At 49.9% G+C, this 19742-nt stretch overlaps 1 protein-coding gene across 3 annotated transcripts in view; it reads right to left on the bottom strand.

The window, feature by feature from the left end:
- Positions 1-482: 482 nt before the first annotated feature.
- LOC116353024 (ETS domain-containing transcription factor ERF-like) overlaps positions 483-19742 on the bottom strand; it is a 66744-nt gene continuing 47484 nt past the window's right edge. For all 3 annotated transcript variants that reach the window (XM_031787162.1, XM_031787161.1, XM_031787160.1), the window contains 3 exons: positions 7213-7328; positions 5908-7058; positions 483-5795 (listed from right to left, as the gene is read on the bottom strand). In XM_031787162.1, coding sequence (XP_031643022.1) covers positions 5187-5795; positions 5908-7058; positions 7213-7328 — 1876 coding nt within the window. In that variant the 3' untranslated portion in view covers positions 483-5186. The remainder of the gene's footprint in view (positions 5796-5907; positions 7059-7212; positions 7329-19742) is intronic.

Genomic DNA, 19742 nt, shown 5'->3' on the forward strand with positions numbered 1-19742 from the left:
CTGAAGCCCAGGCTGGCCTGTCCCCTCTGTTCTGTCTCCAGTCCTGGGGAGGGAAGGAGGGACTGACAGTATATACATTCTGAATTGATCACCAGCACAGGGGAGTATCAATTAGACACTACTTGGTACATCTACATGTTTATAGGCACAATCTGGAAAATATTCTGCTGTTCACTGGTAATTACTAACAATGATTTATACCCATTGATCCTTGAAGAATAGAACTAATGTCTCATAATGGGATTGTCTTGGTGATGTGAATTCCTGTCCTGTCAGTCATGTAATTAGAGATGAGAGCTGCGGATGTCAGACAGAATATTGATTAGTACTGACTGACTGAGAAGTCTAGAGGACCAGAGGTTAATATGTTGTTGATAAACATCCATGGACTGGAAATTTCCCATCAGGCACCACACCGCCATTTCATTCATGCATTTGTTTATAAACATCCAGCAGACGTAAACAAACAACAGACAAGGGTATTGTTTTTTAACCAGTTTTAATTAACCCTGTTTACAGCTTAATTACAAGTTTGAAAAATAAACACAAAAGAATTAAAGAGAAATTCAATATTACATCATGGTATTAAATCTCATTTCTCTGTTTGAGTGTTATATAACCGCATAGGGGGGGGGGGGGCTTTACACAGTAAAACAATACAAATCTGTTTTTCTTTTAAATGAAACAATCCCCAAAATGAAAAAATATACAAGACCAAGAGAGAAAGTAACATAGTAAAATAGAAATGACAATATATGACAAGAGATAATCATACGTATCCCCCTCCTCCCTTCCCAATAAACCCCACCCCTGCCAACCTCTTCTCTGTCGCCATAACAACCCCTCTCCGAATGAATATTACACTTTAGTTTATATTACAAATGTTAAAACTACATGAAAGTCTGAGGAGGGGGCAGGAGCTGGTAGGGGGTCATAACAGAAGCATGGAGGAGAGGTCTACGTCACGATGACAGTGTGATGTACAGTTCACAACAACCCTAAAGCAGTAGTAACTCAACCATGGACTAATAATGAGAAGGATGGAGAGGTAAGTAAACCAACCATAACAATAACAATAATAAACAGCAATATCGACATCAAAAAGGAAAAGAACATCAGGAGTATGTTTTTACTTTACTAAAGAAATGTTGTTATCCTTCTACACTTTCTCTAGCCCGCTCCTGACTGCCGACTTAGACATGAGACCTGGATATTCCCATCCCACACACTCCAGTTAACAGTCAGGTAGACAGACAATGCTGGCAATAAAGAGAAAGAAAAAGGGATGAAGAGAGAAACAGAGAAAAAAAGAGAACAAGCAGAATAATGCCCAGTCTGTTGCTTAGATATGATGAGTAGTTTATAAGGCAGCTGTCAGTTTCAATAGACACGGGGTGAGGTGGAGATGAGAGAGGGGGACAGAGAGTGTGTGTGGTCAGATATACAACACCACCACGATGGACAATAACACTTCCCAGTCTGGAGGCCTGCCATTCCTGCTAGAGTTCTTACTGGTTGGTCAAGTCTTTGATTGCCCTGAGCCAATCAGAGGGCCGTTTGGCCCAGTCTCCAGACCTCGAACGCTCCAGGATGTCAAAACATCAAAGCAGCAAAACAGTGTGGGTAGAATGTGTGGGAGGGGTTTGGAAATGTGAGTCTGTGTGTGTGTGTTTGAGATAGTGGGCAGGGTATTCCAGGTGAAGTCTCACGTCAGCTTTCCAGCCTCCACTGTTATCTGTACAGCAATCCTTAACCTCAACCTCCTCCCCCACCAACCTGCTGGGAATATAGCCGATCCAGTCACGATTAGTAAACTGGCTGCTGTAGAGCACTGGCATAACTGGTTGGAGCTGAGAAACGACAGGATATCCCATCAACTAAAATCCCCTGGCCTGGCTAACCCTGAGCTCAATCACTCCCACTGGGTCCAGGGGTGAGTTGTGAGACCTATTACCGTGAGATGAGGTCCCCGTAAGGTGAGACCAGCCCAGAGGGAGACTGGGGACAGGTGATGGTGGTCAGGTCTTCTACAAGCTGAGGGGGAGTAGCGGACCGTGATGGCAGATAGAATAGGCATGTTTAAAGGATACTGCTGCATATTCAGTGTACTGCATATTCAGTGTACTGCATATTCAGTGTACTGCATATTCAGTGTACTACATATTCAGTGTACTACAAATGCAGTTCTTTCATGATTCTCATTATTTTGTCTGTCTATGCTGTGTCGTTTGTTGTCCCTTGGCCATAACAAAAAAATTTGGACTCCTACCCATCCCGTTGTCTCCCTCCCCTAAGGAAGTTTACCCGCTGAGAAACAGGATATTCTCTCCCCTCGCCTACCAGAACGAATCGCTTACAAAAACATCCTAAATCTATCAATTCATTAAATGCTAAGTTGTTTTAGTTTTTATATCCGTTTGGAATTTCATATATAATATATACTGAGCAAAAATATAAACGCAACATGCAACGATTTCAAAGATTTTACTGAGTTACAGTTCATGGAAGGAAATCAGTCAATTGAAATAAATTCCTTTGGCCCTATTCTATGTATTTCACATAACTGGGAATACAGATAAACATCTATTCTTCACAGATACCTTAAAGAAAAGGTAGCATAGAATTGATCAGGCTGTTCATTGTGGCCTGTGGAATGTTGTCCCACTCTCCTTCAATGGCTGTGCAAAGTTGCTGGATATTGGCGGGAACTGGAACACGCTGTCGTACACGTCGATCCAGAGCATCCCAAACATGCTCAATGCATGACGTCTGGTGAGTATGCAGGCCATGGAAGAACTGGGACATTTTCAGCTTCCAGGAACTGTGTACAGATCCTTGCGACATGGAGCAGTGCATTATTCTGAAACATGAGGGGATGGCAGTGGATGAATGGCACGACAATGGGCCTCAGGATCTCATCACGGTATCGCTCTGCATTCAAATTGGCATTAATAAAATGTAATTGTGTTCCTCGTCCATAGCTTATGCCTTCCTATACCATAACCCCAATGCCACCATGGGGCACTCTGTTCACAACGTTGACATCAGCAAACTTCTCGTCCACACGACGCCATACACATGGTCTGCGGTTGTGAGGCCGGCTGGACGTTCAGCCACATTTTCTAAAACAACATTGGAGGTGGCTTATGGTAGAGAAATGAACATTCAATTCTCTGGTAACATATCTGGTGGACATTCGTGCAGTCAGCATGCCAATTGCACGGTCCCTCAAAACTTGAGCCACCTGTGGCATTGTGTTATTTGACAAAACTGCACATTTTAGAGTGGCCTTTTATTGTCCCCAGCACAAGGTACACCTGTGTAATGATCTGCCGTTTAATCAGCTTCTTGATATGCCACACCTGTCAGGTAGACGGATTATCTTGGCAAAGGAGAAATGCTCACTAACAGGGATATAAATAAATTTGTGCACAAAATTTGAGAGAAATAATCTTTTTTTGTGTGTATGGAAAATGTCTGGGATCTTTTATTTGGGACATGGGACCAACACTTTACATGTTGCATTTATATTTTTGTTCAGTGTATAAATATATAGTTTATACAAACGAGTGTGTATATCTCAGTTGGACTTTCTCGTTTTATATATATTTTTTTTATTAAGACTCTTGTAAAGAGTTTATACATGCTATAAAACAAGGCATAGAGAGGCACTGTATATATGTGTGTATATATGTATATATATATATATATGTGTGTGTGTGTCTACAGGTGTGCTTGCATATGCGGTGTTGTGTGCGTATTCTGCTGGTTTAGTTAACACTATGAGACTATGGTTGATAGAACAGGAGTAAGGGATTTGGGTGGAGCTGGTGAACTAGGATTCTGTGCAGGTGGCACTTGCTTTTGCCCTGCCATGGGATAGACAAGGATAAGCTAGGCTAAGCTAACAGTTAAAAGATACTGGACCCCTCACTCTCCTTTTCCATAGGAGAGCTCTCTCCCCCTCCCAATAGTCCCCTCGCTGTTCCTCTCTGTCATCTAACAACCGAGCCACTGCTCCCTCCCCCCTCGGTTTATCCTCCACCCTCTCCCTTCTCATTTAGATCAGGATCTTTCAGGCATGGTCCACAAAAGAAAGGGAAGGAAGTAGGAGAGAGAGAAAAGATTACAGAAAGAGAGGAAAGTACAAAGTGATGACAGAGGAGTGTTAGAGAGAAATAAAGTGTGTTGAATAGCAGTACCCTTCAGTAGCAGTCCAAAAGCAAAGCCTCCATGTCCCAAAGTCCTGCCACTGTCCGTTTCCCCAGCAGCTGGTGTGTGTGTGTGTCTGTGGCATCCCTGAGTGGAGTGGCCATTGTTTGCGAGGAGGAGTCTCTGCCAGTTCACCACGACTAGGTTCCACAGCCCCCCAATCGACAGCCCAACTTTCCTGTGTGTCTATTATGGGTAAGAACGGGGGGGATACTATTACATAAATAATAGAGAGAGTCTCACACTATGTATAAACTCCCGGTCATTTATTGGGTAAATCACCAACGTTTCGGCATCACTGTGCCTTCTTCAGGATCATACTTTTACACCGATGCTTTCCTCCTCTCAGTCTTCTCTCTCTCTCTCTCTGTGTGTGTCTGATACAGGTACAGGCACTTGTAGAAGCCCCGTCTTCATCTCTATACAAAAATAAATTGTCTGCAGGGCTGTGGAGCTGGGCTGTCGGAGTTGGGGTCCCCTGAGGAGAAAGAGTCTAACCCTAGAGGGGGGGGGGGGGGGGGGGCAGAAGGCAGGAGACGTGAGGCAAGAGATGTGGGGCAAGAGATGTGGGGCAGTGCTGGGCTGGAGGCTGGATATGAGGCTGATGGTGGGCTGGACAGGAAACTGGCTTGGGGGTTCCATCCAGACACAAGCAGAGAGTAGCGTCCCCTCTGGTTCTGCCCCTGGTTTAAGTCACTGAGTCTGGGCTTGCTTGGACCAAAAGTCCCCTCTCTTCTTCAACAGTCCCTGAGGGAGGGGTCTCGTTACAGTAGAAGGTAAGGGCTTTGGGAGGAGGGTGTGGACTGCATCAGGGTTTGGAGTTTGATTAGGCCCAGGTTTAGTTTGAGTTAAGAGAGAACTGTCTGCCTGTCAGAGTGGCAGGAGGACCTCAGGAGTCATTTACACTGTCCTAAACCACCACTGTCTGCTAGCATTAGTGTTTCTATGTATCTCTATGTGTGTGTGGATCAGCATCAGCAGTCCTTGTTCTCCAGTGACAGTTGGGCGGTGGCCTGGTGCAGGTCCTGGTTCACCCCCCTCTGAGCCGACGGGAGGGAACACTCATACCCCCCCAGGGCTGGGGGACTGGGGGCGCTGCCAGCCCCGTTCTCCTGCATCCCTCCATTCTTCTCCATATCTCTTTCCCTCTCCTTCTCCCCTCGTACTTTCTTGTCGTCCTGCTCTTCCATGGCCTCCATTCGTTGGTCTTCACTCCAGCGCCGTTTGAAGCGCAGCTTGAGTGGAATGCACTTGGTCTGCCCCTGGGCGGGGGACTGGGGAGGGGGGGTGTCGCCTGTCTCGGCCGGCTCACTCTTCAGGGTGGGAGGTCCGCGGTGGGGGTGGGAGGTGAAGAAGGGCAGCAGGCCTGGAGGGGGGGGCGCGGGGGCCTTGAAGACATCCTCATCCAGGTCCTCGTCGTGGGGGTGTGGGTGGGAGGAGGTCCCGTTGGGGTGGTGGGGGTGAGGCCGGGGGTGTCGGGGGGAGAAGAGGTCGTACTCGTCGCCCCGGTCGTCGGGGTCTTCGTCGCTGATGTCAGTCACCTCCACCTCCTCTTCTGACTCAATATCTGAGATGGGCTCCACCTACAGAGAGACAGAGAGTGTCGATATCACAGTCACAAACGTTTAGCCATCAGGATCCTCAACACATACAGTCAAACAGTTCAAAGTGACTATGTCCCCTTGTGGGTCTCACCTTGATCTTGGGCAGCCCGGTGCTGTTGAGGGAGCCGGTGGAGGAGGAGTCGGAGATGAGTCCTGACCCGCCGGCTGAGCTCAGGTCACTGCCGAAGGACAGGGAGGACCCCAGACCGGAGGACGACAGGGACCCTGAGCCCGAGGACAGAGAGCTCTGCCTGGGGTGGTGGTCCTGGCTACCGTCCCTCTGCTTCCGGCCCAATGGAGGAGGCTGCAGCTTGAACTTGAAGGGCGAGAGGTGAGGCGGCTCCTCACCCAGGTGCAGTGGGTGGTGGATGGGGTGGGAATGGCCCGAGTGAGGGTGGGCTGAGTGCGGGTGAGGGTGGGCTGAGTGAGGGTGAGGAGAGTGGGATTGGGACAGGGGTGATGGGTGTCGATGACTATTCAGACCTGAGCGTTCTCCTCCTCTCTCTGCTCCTCCCCTCTCACCCAGTTCTCTCTTGTCTTGGGCGAGGCGGTGTGGCTGGGGAATGATGACGTTGGGGTAGTGGAGGAAGGCTCTGGGGCTGAGGTGGTAGTTGTAGACACTCTGGTGGTGGGCCTGCAGGTAGCGCTTCATTTCCTCAGGGTTGAAGGAGAAGTGGGAGCCCAACATGGGGGAGAGGGAGGGGGATGGGGTGTAGGGCAGGTGGGAAGAGGGGGTCAAGGACAGGGCTGGGGACAGAGGTGGGGCTATGAGCCCTGCACCCCCAGGGCCAGGCAGGGGGGACACGGGGAAGGGAGACAGGTTGTCGGGGTGGACCCTGTGTCCCAGGGGGCCGCGGGAGCCTGGGTGGGCGTTGGGGTTCCCAGCTCCACCATACATCCTAAACAGAGACTCATGTGACAAACGGGGGTGGATCATACTCCTGTACCCTCCTCCTCCTCCCCCTGGCCCTCCTCCTCCTCCCCCACTCAGCCCCCTCTCTCCCCCCCTGTCCTCCCCTCCTCCCCCGTTGCCGTCCTCGATCTCAGAGTTGACGGAGGTCCCATCGCTGCAGTCGCTGACCGAGCCGCGAGCCATGCGTCGAGCCACGGCGCTGAACACGCCCCCGGGGCTACGCAGGTCCTCATTGGGTGAAAGCATCTCGGATGGCGTGGACGGTGGGAAGCGGAAATGAGTTCCGGCTGCGGAAGGTAATGGTGGAGCACTCTGAGGAACACCACTACCTGTTAGAGAACAGGAGAGAGAGGGAAGAGAGGAGGAGAACGGAGAGATGCAATGATGAGGGGAGTAATATACACTAAGTAATGATATGGATTAGCACAGTCAGTGTTTAAGGATTTAGTGATGTCTGTGACACACACACACAGTGAGCGATACCTGTGGAGCCCATGTCTATGAAAGGGTAGTTGACCAGGACCAGTTTGTTGAAGTTGAACTTGTAGGTGAACCTCTTCCCTTTGGTCTTGTGAAGGATTCTCTTGTTGTAGTAATACCTGGTGGGGAAACAGACCAATATGGGGTCAGACACAGACCTTTAGGTCTCATTACTACCTGTACCATGCTTCTCAATGTCAACACACACAGTCATACAGGAACTCTTCAAATGGTACCACACACAGTCACACAGGAACTCTTCAAATGGTACCACACACAGTCATACAGGAACTCTTCAAATGGTACCACACACAGTCATACAGGAACTCTTCAAATGGTACCACACACAGTCATACAGGAACTCTTCAAATGGTACCACACACAGTCATACAGGAACTATTGAAATGGTACTAACCCCACAGCCCCTCACCAACCAAACACCACTCTGACTAACCCCACAGCCCCTCACCAACCTAACACCGCTCTGACTAACTCCACAGCCCCTCACCAACCTAACACCGCTCTGACTAACTCCACCGCCCCTCACCAACCAAACACCACTCTGACTAACCCCACAGCCCCTCACCAACCTAACACCGCTCTGACTAACTCCACAGCCCCTCACCAACCTAACACCACTCTGACTAACCCCACAGCCCCTCACCAACCTAACACCACTCTGACTAACCCCACAGCCCCTCACCAACCAAACACCACTCCGACTAACCCCACAGCCCCTCACCAACCTAACACCGCTCTGACTAACTCCACCGCCCCTCAGTGTGTGTGTGTGTGTGTGTGTGTGTGTGTGTGTGTGTGTGTGTGTGTGTGTGTGTGTGTGTGTGTGTGAGTGAGTGAGTGAGTGAGTGAGTGAGTATGTCAGTGTGTGTGTATGTCAGTGTGTGTGTATGTCAGTGTGTGTGTATGTCAGTGGGCGTGTGTCCCCATGTGTGTATGTCAGTGTGTGTATGTCAGTGCGCGTGTGTGTCAGTGTGTGAGTGTGTGAGTATGTCAGTGTGCGAGTATGTCAGTGTGCGAGTATGTCAGTGTGTGAGTATGTCAGTGTGCGAGTATGTCAGTGTGTGAGTATGTCAGTGTGTGAGTGTGTATGTCAGTGTGTGAGTGTGTATGTCAGTGTGTGAGTGTGTATGTCAGTGTGCGTGTGTCCCCATGTGTGTGTGTGTCAGTGTGTGTGTCAGTGTGTGTGTGTGTGTGTGTGTGGACTGACAGCTAGCTGTACTGTCTGTAGCTGGCATGTTAAGAGGAGAGTAGAGAGAGATAAGAGGTTAGGACTGCCTTAATACAGTACGATTAGTGGTGTTCCACTACTGGTGACTGACTGCATGGGTCTGGGACAGTCCGCCAGTCAGTCAGAGTAGCTGTTATTATCTACTACGGCTGTTATTTGACCTGGAGCCTCCCACTCTTATTATGCTAAGACTTGTGGTGTCTGTGTATGGAGGCAGACTGTAGCTCTTTTTCTGTCCCTCCCTCCCCCCTCCGCTCTCCCCTCTCTCTCTCTCCCTCCGCTCTCTCCCTCTATCCCTCTCCTTTCCCCCCTCCCCTCTCTCTTCCTCCGCTCTCTCCCTCTCCTTTCCCCCCTCCCCTCTCTCTTCCTCCATCCCTCTCCCTCTATCCCTCTCCTTTCCCCCCTCCCCTCTCTCTTCCTCCGCTCTCTCCCTCTCCTTTCCCCCCTCCCCTCTCTCTTCCTCCATCCCTCTCCCTCTATCCCTCTCCTTTCCCCCCTCCCCTCTCTCTTCCTCCGCTCTCTCCCTCTCCTTTCCCCCCTCCCCTCTCTCTTCCTCCATCCCTCTCCCTTCCCCCCTCCGCTCCCTTTCCCCTCCCTCCATCCCTCTCCCCTCCCTCCATCCCTCTCCCCTCCCTCCATCCCTCCGCTCCCTTTCCCCTCCCTCCATCCCTCTCCCTTTCCCCCTCCGCTCCCTTTCCCCTCCCTCCCTCCCTCCATCCATCCCTCTCCCTTCCCCCTCTCTCCCTCCATCCCTCCCCCTCTCCCCTCCGCTCCCTTTCCCCTCTCTCCCTCCATCCCTCCCCCGTTCCCCTCCGCTCCCTTTCCCCTCTCTCCCTCCATCCCTCCCCCTTTCCCCTCTCCATCCCTCCCCCTCTCCCCTCTCCATCCCTCCCCCTCTCCCTTCCCCCCCTCCCCTCTCCATCCCTCCCCCTCTCCCTTCCCCCCTCCCCTCCCTCCCTCTCCCTTCCCCCCTCCGCTCCCTTCCCCCCTCATCTCCCTTCCCCCCTCCGCTCCCTTCCCCCCTCCGCTCCCTCCCTCACACTGGATCTGATTCTCTCCCTCCCCCTCTCCCCTCTCTCTCCCTTCCCCTCTCCCCTCCCCCCTCGTCTCCCTTCCCCCCTCCGCTCCCTCCCTCACACTGGATCTGATTCTCTCCCTCCCCCTCTCCCCTCTCTCTCCCTTCCCCTCTCCCCTCCCCCCTCGTCTCCCTTCCCCCCTCCGCTCCCTCCCTCACACTGGATCTGATTCTCTCCCTCCCCCTCTCCCCTCTCTCTCCCTTCCCCTCTCCCCTCCCCCCTCGTCTCCCTTCCCCCCTCGGCTCCCTCCCTCACACTGGATCTGATTCTCTCCCTCTCCCCTCTCTCTCCCTTCCCCTCTCCCCTCCCCCCTCGTCTCCCTTCCCCCTCGTCTCCCTTCCCCCCCCCCGCTCCCTCCCTCACACTGGATCTGATTCTCTCCCTCCCCCTCTCCCCTCTCTCTCTCTCCCTTCCCCTCTCCCCTCTCCCTTCCCCCCTCGTCTCCCTTCCCCCCTCCGCTCCCTCCCTCACACTGGATCTGATTCTCTCCCTCCCCCTCTCCCCTCTCTCTCCCTTCCCCTCTCCCCTCTCCCTTCCCCCCTCGTCTCCCTTCCCCCCTCCGCTCCCTCCCTCACACTGGATCTGATTCTCTCCCTCCCCCTCTCCCCTCTCTCTCCCTTCCCCTCTCCCCTCTCCCTTCCCCCCTCGTCTCCCTTCCCCCCTCCGCTCCCTCCCTCACACTGGATCTGATTCTCTCCCTCCCCCTCTCCCCTCTCTCCCTTCCCCTCTCCCCTCCCCCCTCGTCTCCCTTCCCCCCTCCGCACCCTCCCTCACACTGGATCTGATTCTCTCCCTCCCCCTCTCCCCTCTCTCTCCCTTCCCCTCTCCCCCCTCGTCTCCCTTCCCCCCTCCGCTCCCTCCCTCACACTGGATCTGATTCTCTCCCTCCCACTCTCCCCTCTCTCTCCCTTCCCCTCTCCCTTCCCCCCCTCGTCTCCCTTCCCCCCCTCCGCTCCCTCCCTCACACTGGATCTGATTCTCTCCCTCCCCCTCTCCCCCCTCTCCCTTCCCCTCCCCCTCGTCTCCCTTCCCCCCTCCGCTCCCTCCCTCACACTGGATCTGATTCTCTCCCTCCCCCTCTCCCTCCCTTCTCCCTTCCCCCCTCGTCTCCCTTCCCCCACACTGGATCTGATTCTCTCCCTCCCCCTCTCCCCTCTCTCTCCCTTCCCCTCTCCCCTCTCCCTTCCCCCCTCGTCTCCCTTCCCCCCTCCGCTCCCTCCCTCACACTGGATCTGATTCTCTCCCTCCCCCTCTCCCTCCCTTCTCCCTTCCCCCCTCGTCTCCCTTCCCCCACACTGGATCTGATTCTCTCCCTCCCCCTCTCCCCTCTCTCTCCCTTCCCCTCTCCCCTCTCCCTTCCCCCCTCGTCTCCCTTCCCCCCTCCGCTCCCTCCCTCACACTGGATCTGATTCTCTCCCTCCCCCTCTCCTCTCCTCTCCCCTCCCCTCCCCTCTCCCCTCTCCCTTCCCCCCTAGTCTCCCTTCCCCCCTCCGCTCGCTCCCTCCCTCCCCCTCTCCCCTCGTCTCCCTTCCCCCCTCCGCTCCCTCCCTCACACTGGATCTGATTCTCTCTCCCTCCCCCTCTCCCTTCCCCTCTCCCCTCCCCCTCGTCTCCCTTCCCCCCTCCGCTCCCTCCCTCACACTGGATCTGATTCTCTCCCTCCCCCTCTCTCTCCCTTCCCCCCTCTCTCTCCCTTCCCCCCTCGTCTCCCTTCCCCCCTCCGCTCCCTCCCTCACACTGGATCTGATTCTCTCCCTCCCCCTCTCTCTCCCTTCCCCCCTCGTCTCCCTTCCCCCCTCGTCTCCCTCCCCCTCTCCCCTCTCCCTTCCCCCCTCGTCTCCCTTCCCCCCTCCGCTCCCTCCATCACACTGGATCTGATTCTCTCTCCTTCCTTCCTCTGTATCACATTCCATTCTTCCATCCGTCCCCTTTACCATTATCTACCGGTTTATCCCTCTTCCCTCCCTCTTTCCCTGGGGGCGATGGAGACAGAGTGGGAGACAGGACAAGCCTGCTCTGTTGAAAACATTGTTTAGGTCAGGCAGCCTCCCAGCAGTATGTCTCTCCATCTCCGACAGAGGAGAGGCACATGGTCCTACACAACTCTACCCTCTCTATCTCCTCCCTTCCTCCCTCTCTCATCACATAGTCAGAGTACGGGAATGCTTTGAAGAGCATTTGAACTCACTTCAAAAGAGAATAAAGATTCTTTGAGGGTCTGTGTTTAGCTGCCCCCCCCCCCCCCCAAGCCCTGACACACTCCACACACACAAAGGTGAACACACACCTAAAAACCTTCATCCGCTCATAATCAGATGTAACAATAACCATGTGGATTTAGACTTAGTGAGAGACTTCCAGGAAAATATGCAATGGGTTTAAGGGTGTGAGATTGTGTGTACACAGTATGTGTGTGAGATTGTGTGTACACAGTATGTGTGTGAGATTGTGTGTACACAGTATGTGTGTGAGATTGTGTGTACACAGTATGTGTGTGAGATTGTGTGTTTACAGTATGTGTGTGAGATTGTGTGTATACAGTATGTGTGTGAGATTGTGTGTACACAGTATGTGTGTGAGATTGTGTGTATACAGTATGTGTGTGAGATTGTGTGTATACAGTATGTGTGTGAGATTGTGTGTATACAGTATGTGTGTGAGATTGTGTGTACACAGTATGTGTGTGAGATTGTGTGTACACAGTATGTGTGTGAGATTGTGTGTACACAGTATGTGTGAGATTGTGTGTACACAGTATGTGTGTGAGATTGTGTGTACACAGTATGTGTGTGAGATTGTGTGTATACAGTATGTGTGTGAGATTGTGTGTATACAGTATGTGTGTGAGATTGTGTGTACACAGTATGTGTGTGAGATTGTGTGTACACAGTATGTGTGTGAGATTGTGTGTACACAGTATGTGTGTGACATTGTGTGTACACAGTATGTGTGTGACATTGTGGGTACACAGTATGTGTGAGAGATTGTGTGTATACAGTATGTGTGTGAGATTGTGTGTATACAGTATGTGTGTGAGATTGTGTGTATACAGTATGTGTGTGAGATTGTGTGTATACAGTATGTGTGTGAGATTGCAGGACAGGGATTACACCCACAATTACAAACAACTAAACTGGCTGATCAGACAAAACAGAGAAGTAGGCACACACCAAATAGAGAAAGATGAGAGAGGGAGGAGAAAGAGAGAACAGAGGGATGGGTCATTTCCTGGAAAATGTAATCAAGACTGTGCTGTGGAATTCCCAGAGTTGATGGAGAGAGGAGAGAGGACAGAGGGATCAGAGATGAGAGGAGAAGAGAGGACAGAGGGATCAGAGATGAGAGGAGAAGAGAGGACAGCGGGATCAGAGATGAGAGGAGAAGAGAGGACAGAGGGATCAGATATGAGAGGACAGAGGGATCAGATATGAGAGGAGAAGAGAGGACAGAGGGATCAGATATGAGAGGAGAAGAGAGGACAGAGGGATCAGAGAGGAGAGGAGAAGAGAGGACAGAGGGATCAGAGAGGAGAGGACAGAGGGATCAGAGATGAAAGGAGAAGAGGACAGAGGGATCAGATATGAGAGAAGAGAGGACAGAGGGATCAGAGATGAGAGGAGAAGAGGACAGAGGGATCAGAGATGAGAGGAGAAGAGAGGACAGATGGATCAGATATGAGAGGAGAAGAGAGGACAGATGGATTAGAGATGAGAGGAGAAGAGAGGACAGAGGGATCAGAGATGAGAGGAGAAGAGAGGACAGAGGGATCAGATATGAGAGGCAAAGAGAGGACAGAGGGATCAGATATGAGAGGCAAAGAGAGGACAGAGGGATCCGATATGAGAGGCAAAGAGAGGACAGAGGGATCAGAGATGAGAGGCAAAGAGAGGACAGAGGGATCAGAGATGAGAGAAGAACAGAGGACAGATAAGAGGAAGAGAAAGTAGGGGAAATTTGAATCCTCTTAACAGTGACTCTGGTCTAACCATCCTTCTAGCCATATAGCTGCCCTGTCTATTGGAACTCTTCATACTGTCAGTTTCAAAGCAATATGGCTGCTTGATACAGAGTCATCTGTTCTCCAGAGTACAACAGCGACTCTCTCTACACACACACCATCTATTGTCATATCGCTGCTCTCTATACACACACACCATCTATTGTCATATAGCTGGTCTCTATATACACACACACACCATCTATTGTCATATAGCTGGTCTCTATATACACACACACCATCTATTGTCATATAGCTGCTCTCTATATATACACACACACCATTTATTGTCATATAGCTGGTCTCTATACACACACACACCATCTATTGTCATATAGCTGCTCTCTATATACACACACACACCATCTATTGTCATATAGCTGCTCTCTATATACACACACCATCTATTGTCATATAGCTGCTCTCTATATATACACACACACCATTTATTGTCATATAGCTGGTCTCTATATACACACACACCATCTATTGTCATATAGCTGCTCTCTATATACACACACCATCTATTGTCATATAGCTGCTCTCTATAAAGACACACCATCTATTGTCATATCGCTGCTCTCTATACACACACACACACCATCTATTGTCATATAGCTGGTCTCTATATACACACACACCATCTATTGTCATATAGCTGCTCTCTATACACACACACCATCTATTGTCATATAGCTGGTCTCTATATACACACACACCATCTATTGTCATATAGCTGCTCTCTATAAACACACACCATCTATTGTCATATCGCTGCTCTCTATACACACACCATCTATTGTCATATAGCTGGTCTCTATATACACCCACACCATCTATTGTCATATAGCTGCTCTCTATAAACACACACACCATCTATTGTCATATAGCTGGTCTCTATATACACACACACCATCTATTGTCATATAGCTGCTCTCTATACACACACACACCATCTATTGTGATACAGCTGCTCTCTATAAACACACACCATCTATTGTCATATAGCTGTTCTATATACACACACCATCTATTGTCATATAGCTGCTCTCTATATACACACACACCATCTATTGTCATATAGCTGCTCTCTATACACACACACACACACCATCTATTGTCATATAGCTGGTCTCTATATACACACACACCATCTATTGTCATATAGCTGCTCTCTATATACACACACACACCATCTATTGTCATATAGCTGCTCTCTATACACACACACCATCTATTGTCATATCGCTGCTCTCTATATACACACACCATCTACTGTCATATAGCTGCTCTCTATACACACACACCATCTATTGTCATATCGCTGCTCTCTATATACACACACACAACATCTATTGTCATATCGCTGCTCTCTATACACACACACACCATCTATTGTCATATAGCTGCTCTCTATACACACACACACCATCTATTGTCATATAGCTGCTCTCTACACACACACACACACACACACACACACACACACACACACACACACCATCTATTGTCATATAGCTGCTCTCTATAAACACACACCATCTATTGTCATATCGCTGCTCTCTATACACACACACACACCATCTATTGTCATATAGCTGCTCTCTATACACACACACCATCTATTGTCATATAGCTGGTCTCTATATACACACACACACCATCTATTGTCATATAGCTGGTCTCTATATATACTTGAGGTCGACCGATTATGATTTTTCAACACCGATACCGATTATTGGAGGACCAAAAAAGCCGATACCGATTAATCGGCCGATTTAAAAAATATATAAATATTTGTAATAATGACAATTACAACAATACTGACTTAACACTTATTTTAACTTAATATTATACATCAATAAAATCTATTTAGCCTCAAGTAAATAATGAAGCATGTTCAATTTGGTTTAAATAATGTAAAAACAAAGGGTTGGAGAAGTGCAATCTGTGCCATGTAAGAAAGCTAACGTTTCAGTTCCTTGTAGTCAGAACATGAGAACATATGAAAGCTGGTGGTTCCTTTTAACATGAGTCTTCAATATTCCCTGGTAAGAAGTTTTAGGTTGTAGTTATTATAGGAATTATAGGACTATTTGCCTCTATACCATTTGTATTTCATTAACCTTTGACTATTGGATGTTCTTATAGGTACTTTAGTATTGCCAGTGTAACAGTATAGCTTCCGTCCCTCTCCTCGCTCCTCCCTGGGCTCGAACCAGCAACACAACAACAACAGCCACCATCGAAGCAGCGTTACCCATGCAGAGCAAGTGGAACAACTACTAGAAGGCTCAGAGCGAGTGACGTTTGAAACGCTATTAGCGCACGCTAACTAGCCAGCCATTTCACTTCGGTTACCCCAGCCTCATCTCGGGAGCTGATAGGCTTGAAGTCATAAACAGCGCAATGCTTGACGCACAATGAAGAGCTGCTTGCAAAACGCACTAAAGTGCTGTTTGAATTAATGTTTACGCGCCTGCTTCTGCCTACCACCGCTCAGTCAGATACTTAGATACTTGTATGCTCAGTCAGATTATATGCAACGCAGGACACGCTAGATAATATCCAGTAATATCATCAACCATGTGTAGTTAACTAGTGATTATGATTGATTGATTGTTTTTTATAAGATAATTTAAATGCTAGCTAGCAACTTACCTTGGCTTCTACTGCATTCATGTAACAGGCAGTCTCCTTGTGGAGTGCAACGAGAGAGAGGCAGGTCATTATTGCGTTGGACTAGTTAACTGTAAGGTTGTAAGATTGGATCCCCCGAGCTGACAAGGTGAAAATCTGTCGTTCTGCCCCTGAACGAGGCAGTTAACCCACTGTTCCTAGGCCGTCATTGAAAATAATAATGTGTTCTTAACTGACTTGCCTAGTTAAATAAAGGTATAAAAAAAATATTTAAAAAAAATCGGCACCCAGAAATACCGATTTCCGATTGTAAAGAAAACTTGAAATCGGCCCCAATTAATTGGCCATTGTGATTAATCGGTCGACCTCTAACACACACACACAATTGTCATATAACTGCTTTCTGGCTCTCTCTCCCTACACACAGACAGGCAAGGACACACACATTGTAGTGCAGTAACTAGGCACTGACTGTAACAGGAAGTCAGGATAACAACGCCCTCCATGAGTCCCTGTTTATTTTCTCTCGTCACACCAGCTGCTCACACTCAGGTGTGTGGCCTTATGCACGTGAGACCGAACACTACTGGAAAACCTGGTTTGTGTGACCAGTGTTGGTGGGTGGCTAAACTGTAGTGTGTGTGTGTGTGTGTGTAAAGATGAGGGTCTGGCTAGGCTGGTCACATGCTCTAAGGGTGTGTGTGTGTGTGGAGATGAGGATCTATCTGGAGTCTGATTAGGCCAGTCACATGCTCTGTGGGCACAAGCGTGTGGTCAAGTGTACTCTGGGTGTGTGCGGCTCGTGTGTGCTCTGCCCGCACAGCAAATAAAAGACTCATTCTATCCTGGACAATGAGATGTGTACACACACCACACACACACGGGACTATAAATGTACAACACACTTAACACAAACTCATACAGTCACCCGCCCTCCTCTCCCTAGTTCTCTCTATACAATAGGCTCTGTTGTAAGGCCGGAACTCCTGACCTAGTAACAGTGGTGTCACAGCAGTCCTGCTCAATCAAACACACACGGAGTGAACACGGTCGATGTGTGTGAGAGATGGGGCAGGGGTATCCTACGGCGCCTGATGGTAATCTTTGCCAGCTGTGGTGAATGCAACCTCTAACCTCTGACCTGTATGAGCTGCTAACAGTCAACATGATGACCCCATCAGAGGCCCAGACCACAACATGGTACAGAGACCAGAGAGAGAGACCCAGGGCTTCACTGTGCGACTGCCATCTTGGTTTACTCCCATAGCCCTCCAACCAGTACACTGATGCCATTGTCTACTCTCCCTCTCCACCCCTCTCTCTCTCTGAGCACTGGGTTGAGAGGGGATCCACACTGGGACTGGGGCTACAGAGCACAATCATGTCTATGGGATGGGTTTACCTCCAAGTGCTGTGAACCAGTCGCTCTATCACTGTGATTAATATCTCTGATAGAGTACTGTTCATACATTTCACTCAGAGCAACAACAATAAATAAATCATCCCTGATCAACTCCCTTTGGCACTTTGTTCAATTCAAGCACGCACACACACACCTCGTTTGACACCGGAGCGGTATGTGAGGTCATGGGTCTGCCACCACAACAAACCCTCTCAAGATTCACATCAATAGCAATGTGGGAAGAGGATTGATGGCACTAAAGACCAATAAAACACACATTGTAGCAACCGTCCCCATATGGAACACATGACAGAGAGGGCCACCTTGCTCCACACATATGGGAGAAATCTGGAGACCAAAGTCAGTGTGGTACCCAGGACTTCAGCTGGAGTTAACTTACACACACTCTCTCGCAGTTCAAACGCATGTTTTCAAGCCCCTGCACTTCAATCACCCAGGCCCATGATCTTACAGTTTCCTGTATAGTGTGCACATGGTGATTTCCCCTTATCAGGAATAATATTGTAATCCAGTGTGCCTGTGACTTGACTCTCCAAGAGGACACGTGACTCCCTGCATTATTCCTGTCTCCTGCTCCAACAGCCACTGTGAAATTCACACTCCCACAGTGAGGATTAGTGTGTGTGTGTGTGTGTGTGGTCTTGTTCTTCTATCCAGAGGGACAAAGGCTATTTTACGCTTAGGGGTTTGGTTTAGGGTTACAATTAGGGTTAGGTCTAGGCGGTAGGGTTAGGTGGTAGGTTTAGGCGGTAGGTTTAGGCGCTAGGTCTAGGCGCTAGGTCTAGGCGGTAGGTCTAGGCGGTAGGTTTAGGGTTAGGTCTAGGCAGTAGGTTTAGGGTTAGGTCTAGGCGGTAGGTTTAGGGTTAGGCGGTAGGTTTAGGGTTAGGCGGTAGGTTTAGGGTTAGGTCTAGGCGGTAGGTTTAGGGTTAGGCAGTAGGTTTACAATTAGGGTTAGGTCTAGGCGGTAGGTTTAGGGTTAGGCGGTAGGGTTAGGGTTAGGTCTAGGTGGTAGGTTTAGGGTTAGGTCTAGGCGGTAGGTTTAGGGTTAGGCCGTAGGGTTAGGTCTAGGCGGTAGGGTTAGGGTTAGGCGGTAGGGTTAGGGTTAGGCGGTAGGGTTAGGTCTAGGCGGTAGGTTTAGGGTTAGGCGGTAGGTTTACAATTAGGGTTAGGTCTAGGCGGTAGGTTTAGGGTTAGGCGGTAGGTTTAGGGTTAGGTCTAGGCGGTAGGTTTAGGGTTAGGTCTAGGCGGTAGGTTTAGGGTTAGGCGGTAGGGTTAGGTCTAGGCGGTAGGTTTAGGGTTAGGCGGTAGGGTTAGGCGGTAGGTTTAGGGTTAGGTGGTAGGTTTACAATTAGGGTTAGGTCTAGGCGGTAGGGTTAGGGTTAGGCGGTAGGTTTAGGGTTAGGTCTAGGCGGTAGGTTTAGGGTTAGGCGGTAGGGTTAGGGATAGGCGGTAGGGTTAGGGTTAGGCGGTAGGTTTAGGGTTAGGCGGTAGGTTTAGGGTTAGGCGGTAGGTTTAGGGTTAGGCGGTAGGTTTAGGGTTAGGCGGTAGGTTTAGGCGGTAGGTTTAGGGTTAGGCGGTAGGTTTAGGGTTACGCGGTAGGTTTAGGGTTACGCGGTAGGTTTACAATTAGGATAGGTCTAGGCGGTAGGTTTAGGGTTAGGCGGTAGGGTTACAATTAGGATAGGTCTAGGCGGTAGGTTTAGGGTTAGGCGGTAGGTTTAGGGTTAGGCGGTAGGTTTAGGGTTAGGCGGTAGGTTTAGGGTTAGGCGGTAGGTTTAGGGTTAGGCGGTAGGTTTAGGGTTACGCGGTAGGTTTAGGGTTACGCGGTAGGTTTAGGGTTACGCGGTAGGTTTAGGGTTACGCGGTAGGTTTAGGGTTACGCGGTAGGTTTACAATTAGGATAGGTCTAGGCGGTAGGTTTAGGGTTAGGCGGTAGGGTTACAATTAGGATAGGTCTAGGCGGTAGGTTTAGGGTTAGGCGGTAGGGTTAGGGTTAGGCGGTAGGTTTAGGGTTAGGCGGTAGGTTTAGGGTTAGGCGGTAGGTTTAGGGTTAGGCGGTAGGTTTAGGGTTAGGTCTAGGCGGTAGGGTTAGGGATAGGCGGTAGGGTTAGGGATAGGCGGTAGGGTTAGGGTTAGGCGGTAGGTTTA

Source organism: Oncorhynchus kisutch, linkage group LG13, assembly GCF_002021735.2.
Source record: "Oncorhynchus kisutch isolate 150728-3 linkage group LG13, Okis_V2, whole genome shotgun sequence".
In the NCBI taxonomy this organism is placed as follows: Eukaryota; Metazoa; Chordata; class Actinopteri; order Salmoniformes; family Salmonidae; genus Oncorhynchus; species Oncorhynchus kisutch.